The 17,863-nt window shown below is 39.8% G+C and overlaps 1 protein-coding gene across 1 annotated transcript in view; it reads right to left on the bottom strand.

Moving 5' to 3' along the window:
* The window catches only part of LOC128247365 (calpain-9-like), a 28,521-nt gene that overhangs the window by 9,178 nt on the left and 1,480 nt on the right, over nt 1-17,863 (bottom strand). Inside the window, exons 2-3 of the mRNA XM_052966710.1 lie at nt 7,623-7,689; nt 5,112-5,222 (exon numbers count right to left, since the gene is read on the bottom strand). Of these exons, the coding sequence (XP_052822670.1) occupies nt 5,112-5,222; nt 7,623-7,689 (178 nt within the window). The remainder of the gene's footprint in view (nt 1-5,111; nt 5,223-7,622; nt 7,690-17,863) is intronic.

Here is a 17,863-nt window from a genome sequence, read left to right as displayed (position 1 = left end):
TATATATATATATATATATGTATGTATATATATGTATTATGTCTTGTGTGTACAAATACACGTACGACTGCTACTGTTGAGTTCAGGTTATCGTCATCCAGTCTGCTTCCAGTATTGTGATATTGTTCTTTTCAGATTTTATTTCTTTGTAACAATGCAATAAGCGCTCCCTGATGATCTGTTACGGTTAAGCATCCAGTTGCACTAGGAGCATCCCGTGCAGAAGTTCAAGCAACCTCAATACTGAATAAGTAGGAACAAATAATATAAACTTGTGCATGTATGTACATTTCGACACTTGATATTTCTCAACTGCAGTACGTTTAGTTGTATATTGTTTGACTATATGTCTACATGCTTAGAATGTTTTTCTATAATACTAATATGCTTCTACCCACGTACGTTTGTGATACTCTTAAAAAAAAGCTTTCAGTTGAAAGAAGAGGAGATATAGACTGAACGAAGTGGCAGGAATAAAAGAAAGAGGGGAGTTTAACAGAGAGAAGTGCTAATGGCCAAAAGACGCTATATAAATAAAGAATACTATACAGATAAATAATCATACATTCACACTCACAAATACATTCACACAACTCACACACACACACACACACACACACGTATGTGTGATAGATTAGACAAGCGCGCTGACATCAGCTAATTCCTCGATGTGGTGGGTCGCTACGAGCAAGCTCGGATCTTCGGCATGAAAGCTGTTTTATTCTGCTTTGCAGCTTCAGTGAGGAGATAATTGTTAGCAGAATTCCTTGTCGCCACGTTTTGTGTTTTTCCCGCGTACATCTTTATCTTTAAGAAGCACGAGGAACCTATGTATTTCATTTGACAGAATTATTCATGTATACTAGTTGCTGTATTTTCTTTTAGCGGCGAAATAAATGTAGCAGTCAACTTTAACTTGTCTTCGGATCTCTTGATGTTCCTTATCCTGACTCTTATTAAACCCGGAGATATAACATTACCGGGCTTTAGTCACATGCAGCCTTGTCACCACGCTAAACACACACACACATAAATAGACATAAATACATACATACAAACATAAATACATACATACTTACAAACATACCAACTCAAGGAATATTGGTGGAATATTCCCATCAAAGCTTCTGTCAAATGTAAACATAACATGCCGGATATTGTTGTTTGGGACAGAGGGGCAAAGGTATGGTGCCATCATAGAGGCCCTGCAGATATAAATATCTCTTTGAAAATCGAAGAAAAAGAGGATATCTAGGGACAACTTCTTCGAAACCTCCAGCTTCTATATCCCGACTATGAATTCATATTCATACAAATAATAATTGGAGCACTAGGTTTTGTTAGTAAATGCTTAAAGGAGAATCTGGATAAACTGGGATTTTCAGATAGAGAAATCGACCGGCTGATTCGTACATTACAAGACCAATCTGTGAGTGGAACAGTAAAAATATGAAAGACTTTTCTCAAGTTCCAAATGTGAATTTATCTGTTAACTACATCCCAAAGATGGAGCCTTGTATCTTTGTCGGAAACCGGCTCTCTCCTCGGCGGAAGAATTATAATAATTAGAAAAATAGAAGAGACATACATACATACATACATGCATTGATAAGTGTAACAGTTTGTTGTTGATTACGATGTTGAAAGAGCATTAGTTAATGAAGGCGATGGTGGTGGTTTTTGTAAGTAGTGAGTTGCTGGTGGCGAACTGCATATTTTCGTGAAATGATTTATGATTTAACGCATGCGCTATAGTGCAAGTAATTGTCATCGCTGCCACCAACACTACAATGATTACCAACGTCAAACAACCGTCACATACAACAAATGAACGCCTTCACCACTGCTGCCACCGCCTTTCTATTTTCCCTTATTTTCTGATTACTTCTCCTTCCTTTTTAATTGTCCTTTAGTTTTCTCTACTTTCTTCCTTGAGTTACTGCCCTTAGCGTGACGCAAAAGGTAGGTAAGAATGTACTAACAGTGGTTTCAAATTTTGGCACAAGGCCAGCAATTTCGGGGCATGGGGTGGTATGTCAATTAGATTGACCCCAGTACTCAACTTAGTCCCTCGCCCCAAAATTTTTGTCCATGAGCCTATATTAGAAGAGATTATTATGAGTGTTGTTGTTAGTAACATCTTCTTTCTTTTTAGGAATACAAATACCGAAATAGTCTCGTACGAGTTTCTAACTCAGCTCTTTTATCAAAAATGGTAAAAATGTCACTCTTCTTTTATTCTTCACTTTTTTTCTTTGGATATTTGTAAATAATTGGTCTGCAACAATAGCGACGACGACAAAAACAAACGTCCCAATACACGAAAACACAAAAAATACTGAAGAAAAACAGTTATTTGCAAAGAAATAATTGAAAAAAAAAAGGTTGTTTCTTTCTCTCAAAAAGGCAAATATTCACAAAAGAAATTAAAAAGTAGTGTCTTTATTAGCATATGCCCACGAATTTCGACGTCTGAAGGTGTTATCAAGTCAAGAATTTTTTGAGGGTCTTTATTTGTAAGCGTCACCGGCAACACTCAGACATTCATCATGGATGTTTCTGTACAATATTGGTCAGTGTGGTAAACTTGCGTAGCCAAGCAACATGCAATTCATTCTGATCCCGATTTTAAGAAGCAAGAAAGGAAACAAATGACTACAAATTACTAATATCTATTTGCTAGAGCAACATGTGCAAGGGGTGCAGTGAATCGAGGCAAACTGTATAGGCCTCTATTTCAGAAACGGAGACACAGCAAGTAAGCAAGCAGAGCAGGTGTGATATACAATAGGCTATACGAGGTCTGATCAATAAGTATCTAGATTGTTGTCATAGTAACGAAACAAAAGCACGCAGAGTGAATCCGCTTGGCATAGATTGACTTTCAACTCTATTTCAGAAATGAAGACACAGCAAGTAAGCAGTCAGAGCAGGTGCGATATACAACAGGCTGTACGAGGTCTGATCAATAAGTATTCAGACTGTTGCCATAGTAACGAAACTAGAGCACGCAGAATGAATCCGCTTGGCACAGATTGACCTTCAACTCTGCTGTGCATGCGCACTAAGTTTCGACGTTCTAACTTACTTCCGCTGTTTACAGCAGTGCTTCGAAGGAAGGTGAGTAGCGAATGATTGTTGCAGTGACCATGACAGAGAAAGTTGGCATGACGATGCCTGCGCAAAATTGTAGAAAGTGTATGGAGAGGAGTGTATGAGCTGCAGACAAGTGTGCGAGTGATTCAGACGTTTCCAAGATGGCCGAAAAAATGTCGATATTGACAAACGCCCTGGGAGACGCTCAACCAGCAGAACTGAGAAAAACATCGCAGATGTGCTTGCAGCTGTGACGGGAAATCGTCGAATCACCATCTGTGAGTTATCAGAAAATGTGCAGATTAGTTACTTTCAGTTCAGCCCATTATCACTGAAGATTTGAGTATAAGACGCGTGTCTGCCAACTTTGTTGCAAAACTGCTTTCAGCTGATCAAAAGGACACTCGGATTTCAGTTGCACAAGATCTCCTTGATTGTATCGAGGACGATGAAAACATTTTGAAAACTTTGCGTAGGCCTCTGGTCAGGTATCGCCAAGCTTTTGACAAAATTTAATGCAGATTCTCTGTTCAACCCACTCTGTTATGGTAAACAGCGGAAGTAAGCTAGAGCGTTAAAACTTAGTGCGCATGCACAGCAGAATTGGAGGTCAATCTGTGTCAAGCGGCTTCACTCTCCATGCTTTAGTTTCGTTACTATAGCAACAGTCCGAATACTTATTGATCAGACCACGTACACTTGTTCCAGTACCTGGGGCGACGAAACATGAGGTGCATGGCCAAGGACGTTGAGAACGGCCTTATTTCTGTGTTCGTCGTCACCTTCGTAACTTATCATGAGTAAGTAGATCAGTGGTATGGTAGGGTGTGACCTCAATGGGCATTCATGTCCTCATGAACTCCGAATACGACAAGACCTCCACAGGACTTTTTTCGATGGCGGATGCGGGTACGAAAGTGATAGTGCACAGACTGATAGAAGAAGTCTAGTTGCTACAAGTGTGGTCATAAAACACACTTGATGGGTACCTGTTCAAAGGAATGGCGAAACTAAAAGATAGAGAACAGCAACGAAATATCTACAAGGTCCAGAATAATCTATTGCACCCAAAATACTAGCAATGGAGGTGAACACTCTGCTCTCAAAATCTGAAGCCATCTAGGAGACCGTGGGAGAAGGGAGGGAGGACATACATCTAAAGCAATAGCAACAACAACAAATTCCAAACTTCGTAACGCTAACCAGAAACAATTAATACTCCATAGCTTTATGACAAGAGGAAGGTGATGGTAACAGGGAAGAATGTCTAGACTATCGGTGAAGAGAGTACAAAGAAAAAAAGTGACCCAAAACGAAAGTGAACCACAATATTAAAAAAATCGATTTCCCTTTCCCACCAGATTTTCGTCCTTATACCAAAATTTGAAATTATCATCATCATCATCATCATCATCATCATCATCATTATTATTATTATTATTATTATTATTATCATTAAGGCGGTGAGCTGGCAGAATCGTCAGCACGCCGGGCGAAATGCTTAGCGGCATTTCGTCCGTCTTCACGTTCTGAGTTCAAATTCCGCCGAGGTCGACTTTGCTTTTCATCCTTTCAGGGTCGATGAAATAAATGCTACTTGAGCATTGGGGTTGATGTAATCGACTTAGTTCCTCCCCACAAATTTCAGGCCTTGTGCCTATAGCAGAAAGAATTATTATTATTATTATTGTTGTTGTCGCTGTTGTTGTTATTATTATCAAGGCGGTGAGCTGGCAGAATCGTAGGCCCCCCGGACAAAATGTTTAGCGACATTTCGTCCGTCCTTACGTTCTGAGTTCAAATTCCGCCAAGGTCGGCTTTGCTTTTCATCCTTTCGGGGTCGATTAAACAAGTACCAGTTGAGTACTGGAGTTGATGTAATTGACTAGTCCCCTCCCACCAAATTGCTGCCCTTGTGGCAAAATTTGAAACCATTACTATGATTATTATTATTATTATTAGTAGTAGTAGTAGTAGTAGTAGTAGTAGTAGTAGTAGTAGTATGGGATACTCACCAGCGTAATGGTCAGATTTTTCAAAGCCCTGGTTAGGAGGGACAACTTTTTGGAATTTCTTCTTGCTGTTGACAATAAGTGAATTCAGACCACAAATGAACCAGCAATTCCCTGTAAGGAAATAAATCATAGAATTAGTCGATGTCAAACTTATTACAAACATAGAGTAACAGATATCAAAGTATTCATATGGAATATATATATATATATGTTTCAGTTGAATTAGGTTCTTCAGTTGAGGCACCTCGTTAGGTTGGAATAATATACACACATATAGCTCTGTTAAGCTATACGCAAACAAACTAGTGGAGACGAGAATACATTTATCAAGGGTTTATTACTTTACGTACATCAGGGCTTAAGTCGCCAGTTATTTCTGCTTAATTCATTCAGATTCGTTTATCACTCATTGTTGACATTCTTTTGTTTTTCTTCTCCTACCGGAAGTCCCTTTTTTGTTGCTGACCAACTTCCTTGCTAGCCCGCAGCGAAGTTCCTGTCTATAGTTTGTCTGTCACGAATCCTGCCTTACATACCTCCCCGCCAGAACTGTTGACTGTCATTGGAAACGGGAAGGTGTTTTAATTGTCCTGCCCATGCATGTGGTTACTCGATTCTTTGGTGACTGTTCCTTGTCAAGGGTTGGTGTGATCTGTCTAGGACGACCCCTGTTTGGTGGCTAGGCTACATGAACGGGACTGTCAATATCGAGATGGGCTGGTTTCAATCTATCGATGGAGACTGTGTCTTGTCTCCGTCAATTAGGAGTTGGAATGTTTTATCTCCCGGGTGTATGACTTGATATGGACCATCGTAGGGTGACTGGAGGGGTTTTCGTCGTGTGTCACGTCGAATGAACACAAAGTCAGCCGTGCGGAGGTCGTTTGGTAATAATAATAATAATATGTTACACACACCCATTAACATCTGTTTATATGGATATGTATTTGGCAGGTAATATGTTCATGTAGCTGAAAAATGTAGCTGAAATAAATATGTTTGCTGAGATATTCATTAATGCGCCTAGTCGTGTGTGTCCGGTTGTAAAATACAGGGTGGTCGCTAGAAAAGAAAAAAATTCAGGAAATACTGGTTTATATTTTGACAAGATTTATTTGAGGTAATCAATATGCGTCAAATTTTCCGCTTTTCTAGCGACCACCCCGTATATAAAACACAACTGATCACAAAATTTGATTAATGTAATCGTTCACCAAAATACAGTAGAATTCCAAACTTGTCATCTCTTAGATTGATTTTTAGATTGTTGTAGATTCCTAGTTTGTGAGGAACTAACAACTCGTTCTATGGGTCTCGGCTGCTTATATAAAATATTTACATTCAAATACTTGTTTATGGGTTGTCCCATCATTTCCCTCAGTTGTGGATTCCTTGAGTAGCTTCTCTTTCAATCGCAACTTCTAACGCCTATGCTATACCCACAGTGTGCCTTCATAAGTGAAGAAAGTACGAAAGTGGTGGTGTTTCTTTGTCACAGATGTGTCTGACACCTCAACTGCTGCAGCGACAACGACCATCTCTATGATTCACATAACAATGAAGCTTTTTAGTTTTCAAATGTCCGCACGCGTGCAAGACCGTTAGTCTCTTCTTATATACCGTTTTACATATACAGAACGCACTTTGTCGTCTGATGTGCATTTGGTTTATGATAATATGGAAAGTGATGTAACGGAGATTTAATCCATAATGAAATATATCTTAGATCGTATATTCTTTGAGATTGGTCAAGTGATATAGACACTACTGATGAGACACCAATAAGGGTCGAAAATCGATTAAAGTTGTTTATCATTTTATTTTTTTAATCTACGTATAAGATATGAATTTGACATATCTCTATGTCTACTATGTAGACAGTGCTTCAGCCAATTAGTTGCTGTATAATGTATGGTAAGGTGAGTTGTCTTAAATTAAGCAATCAGCAGAGGACCTAATTGGAAGAAGATCCATTGATGACTGGGTAAATCTATATTTTAAGTAAAAGTAGTTCAAGGTAATTTGGAAAAGCAGAAAGAATACTAAATTTAGCAAACTGCTCAAGATGACAAACATCTCGGCCTCTATATTAGTGATGTTGTTGTAGGTGGAATGCGATAACTGGGAGAATTTACATAAATTAAAGTTACCAAAGAGGATGGTTTTCCACACAGGTGAGTTGGACTAAATGTCCCTACAGAAAATGTGGAATAGTTGAAAACTGCTGGAAGAATTTGAAAAGGGAAAACAGATGAGGAAGAATTGCTTTCAGCAACCGAGCATCTTTTGCTAATATCCAGATAAAAGGAGTGTGTGTGTGTGTGTGTGCGTGTGTGTAAATGTTACGTAAACGCTGACATCGCTTTCTGGAAAGATGGTGGGATAGGAAACGTATCTTAATGAGAAGAGATGGGTTAGAATTACAGAAGGAGAGACGTGTATTTGAGAAAGGAATAAGTGAATAAATGTTATTTTTAATATATTATTGTATATTTAGTTAGAAATACTTACCAAGTTCTCCTTGATTTAAATCATAATAGCTGGCTTCTCGAAGGAACACTGGTTTCTCGACAATTTCCTATTAATAAAAATAAATATAATTTTCCATCATCTCAAAAAATCATTATGAAAAGATTTATTGAATTTACATTTTGAGTAACTATCCCTATGGAATCTACTTTGCCTTGCCTCCTTTCAAGGTTAATAAATTAACTACTAGTTAAGTACTGAGATTGATTTAATCGACTGTAGTTTTTCCCATAGGTCACGGAACTCCGTCAAATATCAATATTTATGGATTATATAACAGTAAATGTACGAAACAAGGGGTTCTCACTAAGCACATCGGTGTATATTCGAAATTCTCCGAAATGTATTGGGTTATCCGGAAAGTTCGTGCCGATTTATAGTAGCTTACCTTTCGACTTATTTTAAAACATGGTTGAGTCCATAAAACAGAATTTGACTACACCTCCATTTAGAGTACAGTTTAAGCTATCTTTTCGGGGAAGAAGGTTTATGTTCCTATAACCTGTATTAATTCTGTAACCCTTTAAAATGGAAGATAAGAAAGTTCATTTTCGGCACTTGATGCTTTTCTTTTTCTGTAAAGGGAAAAATGCCTCATAAACAACCAAAGAAATATGCGCAGCTTACGGTGATGTTTCTTTATCCGAAAGAACTGTACGGAAGTGGTTCGCAAAGTTCCGAGCTGGAGATTGTAGCCTTATTGATAAAGAGCTATCAGGCAGACCATCCACTACAGATGATGACCAAATCAAGTCATTAATTGAGAATAACCCACATTGCACAACCCAAGAATTGGCAGAAAGCCTTAACCAATCAAAATCTGTCGTTCATGAGCACCTGGTAAAGCTTGGGTACACAAATCGCTACGATGTTTGGGTACCACATGAGTTGAGTGAGAAGAACCTCTTAGAAAATCGGCACGAACTTTCCGGACAACCTGATATTTTGTTGTAGTATCTTTATACGATTTTCAAAAACATCACAGAATCCATGCCTATATTTTACAGACTTGTTTGCCATAAATAAATATTGTTCTAAAACTAGGATTTATTTATATTTAAAAAGAAAATATAGAGTGTATATAGTCGTAGGAATGACTGTGAGCTTAAGAAGTTTGCTTTGCAACCCACGTGGTTTCGGGTTCGGTTCCATTGCGTAGAAACTTGGGCAACCAATAGCTTGTTGGTGAATTTGGTAGACGGAAACTCTGAGAAGTCCTGCGCGCGCGCATGTGTGTGTGTGTGCGGCCTCTCATCATTTCACAATTGACGAAATGAGTACCTTTTTTATTCGAATAACGCGACAAAGTGGTGCTCCAGCATGGCTGCACTCCAATGAATGAAGCAAACAAAAAAAGACCAGCTTAACTTATTAAAATATCGTGTAAACTACGACTCTTTTACTCTTTTACTTGTGTCAGTCATTTGACTGTAGCCATGCTGGAGCAGCGCCTTTTAGTCCCCTGGACTTATTCTTTGTAAGCTTGGTGCTTATTCTATCGGTCTCTTCTACCGAACCGATAGGTTACAGAGGTGTAAACACACCAACATCGGTAGTCAAGTGATGGCCGATGACACAAACACAGACACACACACACATAAATATATATATATATACGACGGGCTTCTTTCAGTTTCCGTCTACCAAATCCATTCACAAGGGTTTGGTCAGCTCCAGGCTATATCAAAACAACTCTCTCATTTTTTGATTTGGTTTGCAAGATTCTTTATGTGAGTTCGTGTGTTGAAACATATTCTGTAGCCTTTTCAATAGTTGTCAACAACTATTGAAAAGGCTGCAAGACGCAACGAAAATTTTAGAAAAATAAATAAATAAATGAGTGGAAATTTTACCGGTGTGTGTATTAAAAGGCACTAAAAGAGAATGTTCTCCCCAGATACAACAAAACAAATCTTTATTTCGTGGCACTCCAGGACTTTTTCACGGAAACCTGGAGTACTTCGAAACCTAGCTTGAGTACAGCCTGTGTCCTCAAATCTCTCATTTCAAATTGCATCAAGTTTCATTTGTCTTTTAAGCGTCCGTGATCAGTAAGTTAAATAGCAGATTGTACTGTGTTTTCTTCTTCTTTTTGTTTTGTTGTTGTGGGTTTTTTGTTTGTTTTGTTTTTTTTCTCATTGTGTTTTTATTTTTCAGTAGACTATATCAGTCTCAATTAAGTTGACTTGTGTTAATGAATGAAGTGACTATTTATAGGAACTGCAAGCGTTAGTATGGATATCTGTTGAATAAATTTATTTTGGGATTGGTTTGAATAGGAAAGAAAGTAACATGACGCCAGTCTTGGCTGGATCTGCGACATTGTTCTGCAACACATATAACGGTCGGTGACATGCCTAGATATAAATATAGAAATGACAGATATGGTTGGGGAGATTTTGCGTTATCGAATTGTCCGTCAGAGGCTCATTCATAGCAGAATATGATGTATGTATGTACATACACAAATATATATATGTATATATCCATACATACACACACGAGGAGTTGGGAGCTGAGAAGTTCCAGGATTTGGGTATAAGAAAATACAGGAGGATCAGTTAATTATGATTTTGTTCAACATATTCCCCTCTCAGATTCGCACATTTATTGCAGCAGTCCTTCAGTTTTTCTAAGCCTTTTAAAAAACATTCGGAAGGTTGAGCCTCCAACCAAGCCTTTCGCGACACCCTTAAGGCCAGGACATTTTCAGCACCCCCTTGTATATATTATATAAGGCGCATGTGTAGTTACGTGGTAAGAAGCTTTGTTTCCTAGCCACATGGTTCCGGGTTCAATCCCACTGCGTAGCACCTTGAGCAAATGTTTTCTACTATAGCCTCGGGCCGACCAAAACTTTGTGAATGAATTTGGTTGACGGAAACTGAAAGAAGCCCGTCGTGTGTGTGTGTGTGTGTGTGTGTGTGTGTGTGTGTGTGTGTGTGTGTGTGTGTGTGTGTGTGTGTGTGTGTGTGTGTGTGTGTGTATTTGACCTCTACCACAGCTTCACAACCGGTGTTAGTGTGTTTATATCCTCGTAACTTAGCGGTTCGGCAAAATTGAATGATTGAATAGGTACCAGGCTTAAAAGAAAATAAATACCTGGCCGATTCATTTGACTCAGCCTCCAACAGTAAAAGATATGTATACGAGGTTTGACCAACAAGTATCCGGACTGTTGCCATAGTAACGAAGCTAAAGGACGCAGAGTGAAGCCGCAGAGCGAAGCAGAGTCAACTCTGCCGTGCATGCGCACTAAGTTTTAACTTTCAAGATCACTTCTGCTGTTTACAGCAGTGCTTCGAAGGAAGGTGTGTAGCGTGTGATCGTCGCATTGACCATGACAGAGAAAGTTGTCAGTGCGACACCTGCTCGGAGGCCTGCGCGATGTTGCAGAAAGTGTATGGAGAGGAGTGTATGAGCCGTAGGCACGTGTACGAGTGGTTCAGACATTTTTAAAATGACCGTAAACATGTCGATATTAACAAACGTTCTGGGAGACCCGCAACCAGCAGAACTGAGAAAAACATCGCATATGTGGTACAGCTGTGAGAGAAAATCGTCGAATCACCATCCGTGAGTTATCTGATAACTCATGGATGGTGACTCCAATGCCTCAGATTAGTTACGGTTCAGTTCAGTCCATTATCACTGAAGATTTAGGTATACCAAGTTGTCTACCAAGTTTGTGCCAAAACTGCTTTCAGCTGACCAAAGAAACACTCGGGTTTTAGTTGCACAAGGTCTCCTTGATTATGTCGAGAAGGATGAAAACCTTTTGAAAACTTTGGGTAGGCCTCTGAGCAAGTATCGCTAAGCTTTTGACAAAATTTGACGCAGATTCTCTGCTCAACTCATTCTGTTATGGTCAATGCGACGATCACACGCTACACACCTTCCTTCCAAACACTGCTGTAAACAGAAAAGTGAGCTAGGACGTTAAAACTTAGTGCGCATGCAGAGCTGAGTTCAAGGTCAATATGTGCCAAGCGGCTTCATTCTGCGTGCTTTAACTTCGTTATTATGGCAACAGTCCGGATACTTATTGATCATACCACGGATAGATACATACATACATACATACATACATACATACATACATACATACATACATAAGAGGAGATTTTAGACTATTTACTGTTGTTGGTGTTGTTGTTTAACACTAGGTTAGCCTTGATCCAGCAAACCTAAGATCAAAGACGTCCCATCCGTGAACATCTCGACTTATTACTTTACCTTTTAGTCTGGCGTTTCGGACATACTTTTTATTCAGGAGTACATTATACAGTGTGCCTTCCATTTTTAAGATAGTAGGGTATGATCTGGAGTATATTCTGCAACTATTTCTAGCAGGTAGAGCAACCACAGTATAAGGCTAAATGAACGAGTTTTTTTTTTTTTACCAATACACTTCAGAAAGCTTATATGAATTAGCAAATATTGGTGGCGGTCTATTTTGTTGCACAACAGACGATAATGGTACACATAGAATTGAGAATATCTATTTGCTGTGTATTATTCGGAATATTATTTGCTTTACTTGTGTTTGATTTCAAACAAAGGATGGAAGCTTTTCTCTGTAACAATAACATTGTGTGTGTGTGCGTGTGTGTGTGTGTGTGTGTGCACCTTTCCCTTCATTTCTTTCATCTGGTGTATCCAGCCCACCCCAAGGTCCAGTCCTTGTTGCTGTACGGTGGCTCCTATGCCTCGATGAGAATTATGCCAGCGGAGCGGAAGCTCGGGTAGGGCCTCCCATAATAGACAGGTTAAAGGACAGAGGCCAAAAAAAATACGGACCAACCTTTTTGCAGAGATAAAAGCGAATTTTTGTAGGGCCAGCAGCCCTACCTATAATTCAAAAGGACAATTCAAAGTAACAAAACCTGGGTGAGAAAGGCTTTCCCTCAGGGAAACACACGAGGCAGTGCAGCAAAATCCGAAAGAAAACCAACATACTACATTATGCGTCAGCCCCTGACTTGCAGCTCGCCAGGGAGGCGGAAGAGAAGACGCCCTAAAATAGCTGGAGACGAGATACTGAAAAGGGGCTGAAAATGCAAGAAGCGAACTGGAAATAAATAGAAAAGACAGCCCTGAGTCGAAAATAGTGAAGAAAAGTCGTGCCACTGTTTTTCACGTTTGTTTGCTTGATAGATTGCTTGCTTTAGTTTCCACTTTGCTATGTCAGAAACTATTGAAGCTAGACAACAAAATGACATAAAGAGACGTAATCAAATATTTTAAATCATTTTCTTCGACGCCCAACTATTTCTGCCATCCGCCAATGCTGATTAACTGAGACATCGAAATATATTACTCAGGTACTCCAGACACATTCGTCTTCACTTCTTGTTCATGTTGCGTCCAAACTCACTGGTTCCACACGGATCGTTCCTTCTTAGAACATAATCCGTCTGGAACTAATCTGGTATTCATTTAAAACAGAGTAGACCAAAGCAACGTGAAACGAAGTGTCTTGCTCAAGAACTTAACGCATTGCCTAACCCAGGGACCGAACGCATGACCTTATGATCGTAAAACCCGTACCCCTAACCACTACGCGTCACATTTTCAGTAACTGTGTGTGTGTATACATGCATGCCTGTATGTATGTATGTCTGTATGTATGTGTGTATGTATGTATGTGTGTATGTATGTATGTGTGTATGTATGTATGTGTGTGTATGTATGTGTGTATGTCTGTATGTATGTGTATATGTATGTATGTGTGTATGTATGTATGTAAGCATGTATGTGTGTATGTATGTGTGTATGTGTGTATGTATGTGTATATGTATGTATGTGTGTATGTATGTATGTATGCATGTATGTGTGTATGTATGTATGTATGTGTGTGTATGTATGTGTGTGTGTATGTATGCGTTATTGCATGTATGTAACTTATTTTCCTTTTCTCGTTTTATATAATTCCTCTAGTCTTATTTATTATTTACCCTACTCACTTGCCTCTCTCTCTCTCTCTCTCTCTCTCTCTCTCTTTCTCTCTTTCTTTCTTTCTCTTTTTCTCTCTTTCTTTCTTTCTTTCTTTCACCATCTACCCTCTTTTCTCTCTCTCTTTCTCTCTCCAGTTACCTTCTTTCCTCTGTCTCTCTGTCTCTCTCTCTCTTCCTCTCTCCAGTTACCCTCTTTCCTCTCTCTCTTTTTCTCTTTTTCTCTCTCTCTTTCTCTCTTCATTTATCCTCTTTCCTCTCGTTTTCTCTCATCTATTCTCTATCTTTTCATTTGCTCTCTGTCACTTCATCTCTCTCTCCCCGTTTACCCTCTTTCCTCTCTCTCTCTCTCTCTCCCCGTTTACCCTCTTTCCTCTCTCTCTCTCTCTCTCTCTTTCTGTCATTTATATCTTTTCGTTTGCTCTCCATCACTTCGTCTCTCTCACTCTCTTTCTCTCTCACTCTCTTTCTCTCTCACTCTCTTTCTCTCTCCATCTACCCTCTTTCCTCTCATTTTCTCATCTATTCTCTGTCTTTTCATTTATTCTCTCTCTCTCTCTATCTCTATCTCTCTCTCTCTCTCTCTCTCTCTCTTTCTCTCCCTCTCTCTCTCTCTCTCTTTTTCTCTCCCTCTCTCTCTCTCGATCTATCTATCTATCTACCAATCCATCTCGCAGTGTCAGCATTCGTTTGTTAACAGTTTCATGAAGACACTCTTAGATTGCCATATCATAGTCTTTATCAGATTCTACAAAACTCCCAACAAAATGATTGACAAAAATGTCTTTCTTTCGCATCAACCACTGAAAATTTTCACTAAATCTTCATTAATGTAGATGTTTAGTAATGCTGAATAACTAAATTACTTATGGCTTGACGATTTGTTACAACTTTCCATTACTTCAGACTTCGCCTTGGGGAATAGCAAAAAGGTTAAGTTAACAAAGAAACCTCTACATGCTATAAATAGTGGTTAAATTTACCTCAAATCACAACCGGCTGTGTCAAAAATGGTTCACGTCTTGTTTCTTTCTGTGACGAATGAAATCAGCACCAGTTATATACCGAGCTCGAGCTCAACTGTGTGGTGTAAGTTTAAGAAACTTTAGACATCCCTACTACAAAAGTCTGTGTAGTGGTTATATATTAAAAAAAAGTACAAAACCGGTGGAGAAACCTTACAGTAATTAATTCCGTCCCCTAATGTTACAGAATTCAATACTATTTTTTTTTACTTGTTTCAGTCTTTTGACTGTGGCCATGCTGGAGCACCACCTTTTAGTCGAGCAAATCGACCCCAGGACTTATTCTTTAGAAGCCTAGTACTTATTCTATCGGTCTCTTTTGCCGAACCGCTAAGTTACGGGGACATAAACACACCAGCATCGGTTGTCAAGCGATGTTGGGGGGACAAAGACAGACACACAAACACATACACACATACATACATATATACATACATACGACAGGCTTCTTTCAGTTTCCGTCTACCAAATCCACTCACAAGGCTTTGGTCGGCCCGAGGCTATAGTAGAAGACACTTGCCCAAGATGCCACGCAGTGGGATTGAACCCGGGACCATGTGGTTGGTAAGCAAGCTACTTACCACACAGCCACACCTACGCCTATATACGCCTAATGTTATAGAATTATTTTCAAGTTTGACGTAATAAGTAGTCTATTTACAGTCTATGATGTGATGCGTGGCCGACTGGTTAGCGTATTAGGCTCACGGTCAGGGTGTCGTAAATTCGATTCCGGCAACGGGTGGAGCAGAACGTTGTGTCTGTGAGCAAAACACTTCATTTCACGTTGCTCCTATCTACTCAGCTGTAATTGAACTCCTGAAATGAGTACCAACCGAGCACTTGTAGAGGTCCTTCTTTCTTCCTCCAGCTGTTGCACCCAGGAGAGCTGAGAGGGTATCTGTGTCTGCTTGCTTTTATATAGGCACCTAATATTATTTGTGCAAGCCTGGTGACGGCTAAAGTTTTAGTGTAATATTCTACAGGTGAGCGAAGGTTAGAGTAATATACTCGCGATCGTAAGATTCCTAGACCAAGGGAAGGTATGTCGGAAGAAAGTAATTCAACAACGCGGGTTGATGAACCGTAAGACGTGTGGCCAGAACCTCCTGGAAAATAACCATAGCGAGAGACATTCTACAGTTGAATTAGAACAGTCACAAACAGTGAAAGAAGACATGCTCCCAACACCAGAGCTGAAGACACCTCCGAAAGGGGGTGGCCCCGCCACGTCAAAACGGTAGAGAAGTAGGGGCCGAAACCGGACGTGGTTCCTCCTGATGATGTCTTGAGCTAACTGGATCCTATAAAGGAGCTGTTGTGGTAGCAAACCACGAAACATGGTTGAAATTCCATTCTTCCTGTTCTTGAGCAAAACACTTCGTTTCACATTATTCCAGTCCATTCAGCCGTTAATAAATTCCATCAATAGCTGGGAAGTTAACCCTACGACGGAATGGCATCCCGTTCAAGAGGTAATGTTGTAATTTCAGTAACTTATGAGCTATGGAGACCAGGTGAAGTTGGTGTTTTATGAATCCTAGGACTCGAGACAGACCTATTCTATGGGTGACCAACTTCTGAATGAAATATTTATAAAGCATTCATAATGCTTTAAGAAGCGCTTTAAAAACCTTCTAGAAACAATGATGAATCCATTTTGATAAAAAAAAAAAAATGGGGAACCAACATCTGTAAAGTTGCTAATGATACTCAGCTCCAAAGCAATAAATCGATAATCCACATCTTAATAATCTTTGGCATCCAATCTATCTGAGAGACTTCTTGTGAATATAAAATATGACAATAGTACCTTACTAGAGATGTAAAACGGATGACGGGAGAAAGACGTGGATCTTAAAATCAGCCAACAATCAATGAGGTGAATGTTAGTATATTTATTGTGGGTAGCAACAAAAAAAATTCGATAATAAATTATTACGCAGGCGTAGCTGTGTGGTGTAAAAAGTTTGCTTCCCAACCAAATGGTTCCGGGTTCAGTTTCACTGCTTGGCACGCTGGGCAAGCGTCTTCTACTATAGCTTCCGGTCGACCAAAGCTTTGTCAGTTGCTTTGGCAGACGGAAACTGAAAACGGCCTGTCGAATATATATTTGTGTGTGTGTGTGTGTGATCACCGCTTGACAACCGGTGTTGGTGTGTTTACGTGTCCGTAACTTAGCAGTTCGGTAAAAGTATCGATATATTAAGTACAAGGCTTAAGAGAAATTAAGAACAGGGTCGATTCATTTGACTAAAAATTCTTCAAGGTTGTGCCCCAGTATGGCCGCAGTCTAATGACTGAAACAGGTAAAAGACGCCGCGGAAAAACAATAATATAAGGGCTAAAAGCAATACTAGTCAATATGTTGTTGTTGGCACTCCGTCGCTTACGACGTCGAGGGTTCCAGTTGATCCGATCAACGGAACAGCCCGCTCCTGAAATTAACGTGCAAGTGGCTGAACACTCCACAGACACGTGTACCCTTAAAGTAGTTCTCGGGGATATTCAGCGTGACACAGTGTGACAAGGCTGACCCTTTGAATTACGGGCACAACAGAAACAGGAAGTAAGAGTAAGAGAAAGTTGTGGTGAAAGAGTACAGCAGGGTTCGCCACCATCCCCTGCCGGAGCCTCGTGTGTTTTCGCTCAAAAAACACTCACAACGCCCGGTCTGGGGATCGAAACCGCGATCCTATGACCGCGAGTCCGCTGCCCTAACCACTGAGCCATTGCGCCTCCACACTAGTCAATAATACAATATCAGACAAGGGCTAAAAAGCAATATTAGTTGATAATTAGTGTTGTTCCGAATCGGTCGGCAAGCACGGGAGACAACTCTGGTGTTATATCCATGGCTGGTTTACAGAGAGTTAACATGAAAATCTTTAACTCTGAAAACTCTTTCTACGATACCCATGTTTATTTATATAAGGAAGACGCAGTCAACTTGGACCAATACAGCCCGATACCAATGTCGTTGTAGACGTTCCTTTCAAAACACAAAGAGCTGGAATAGACATCGCAAAGCATCTTGCCTGGCCCTTTAACCTAGCATTTCCGCCAACCCACGGCTTAGGTGGGCACTTTTTTTTCTTTTTGTCTGTCGAACACGAAAGGATGAAGTGTAAATATATCAATGTCTAATAATCGTTTCTTTTGCTGGCACAAGGCCTGAAATTGTGAGGTGGGGAAGGGTCTAGTTGATTACATCAACCCCAATGCTTAACTGATACTTATTTTA

Source organism: Octopus bimaculoides, chromosome 3 (assembly GCF_001194135.2).
Source record: "Octopus bimaculoides isolate UCB-OBI-ISO-001 chromosome 3, ASM119413v2, whole genome shotgun sequence".
In the NCBI taxonomy this organism is placed as follows: domain Eukaryota; kingdom Metazoa; phylum Mollusca; class Cephalopoda; order Octopoda; family Octopodidae; genus Octopus; species Octopus bimaculoides.
The sequence above is the reverse complement of the archived record's forward strand: the minus strand, read 5'-3'. Positions and strand labels throughout refer to the sequence as shown.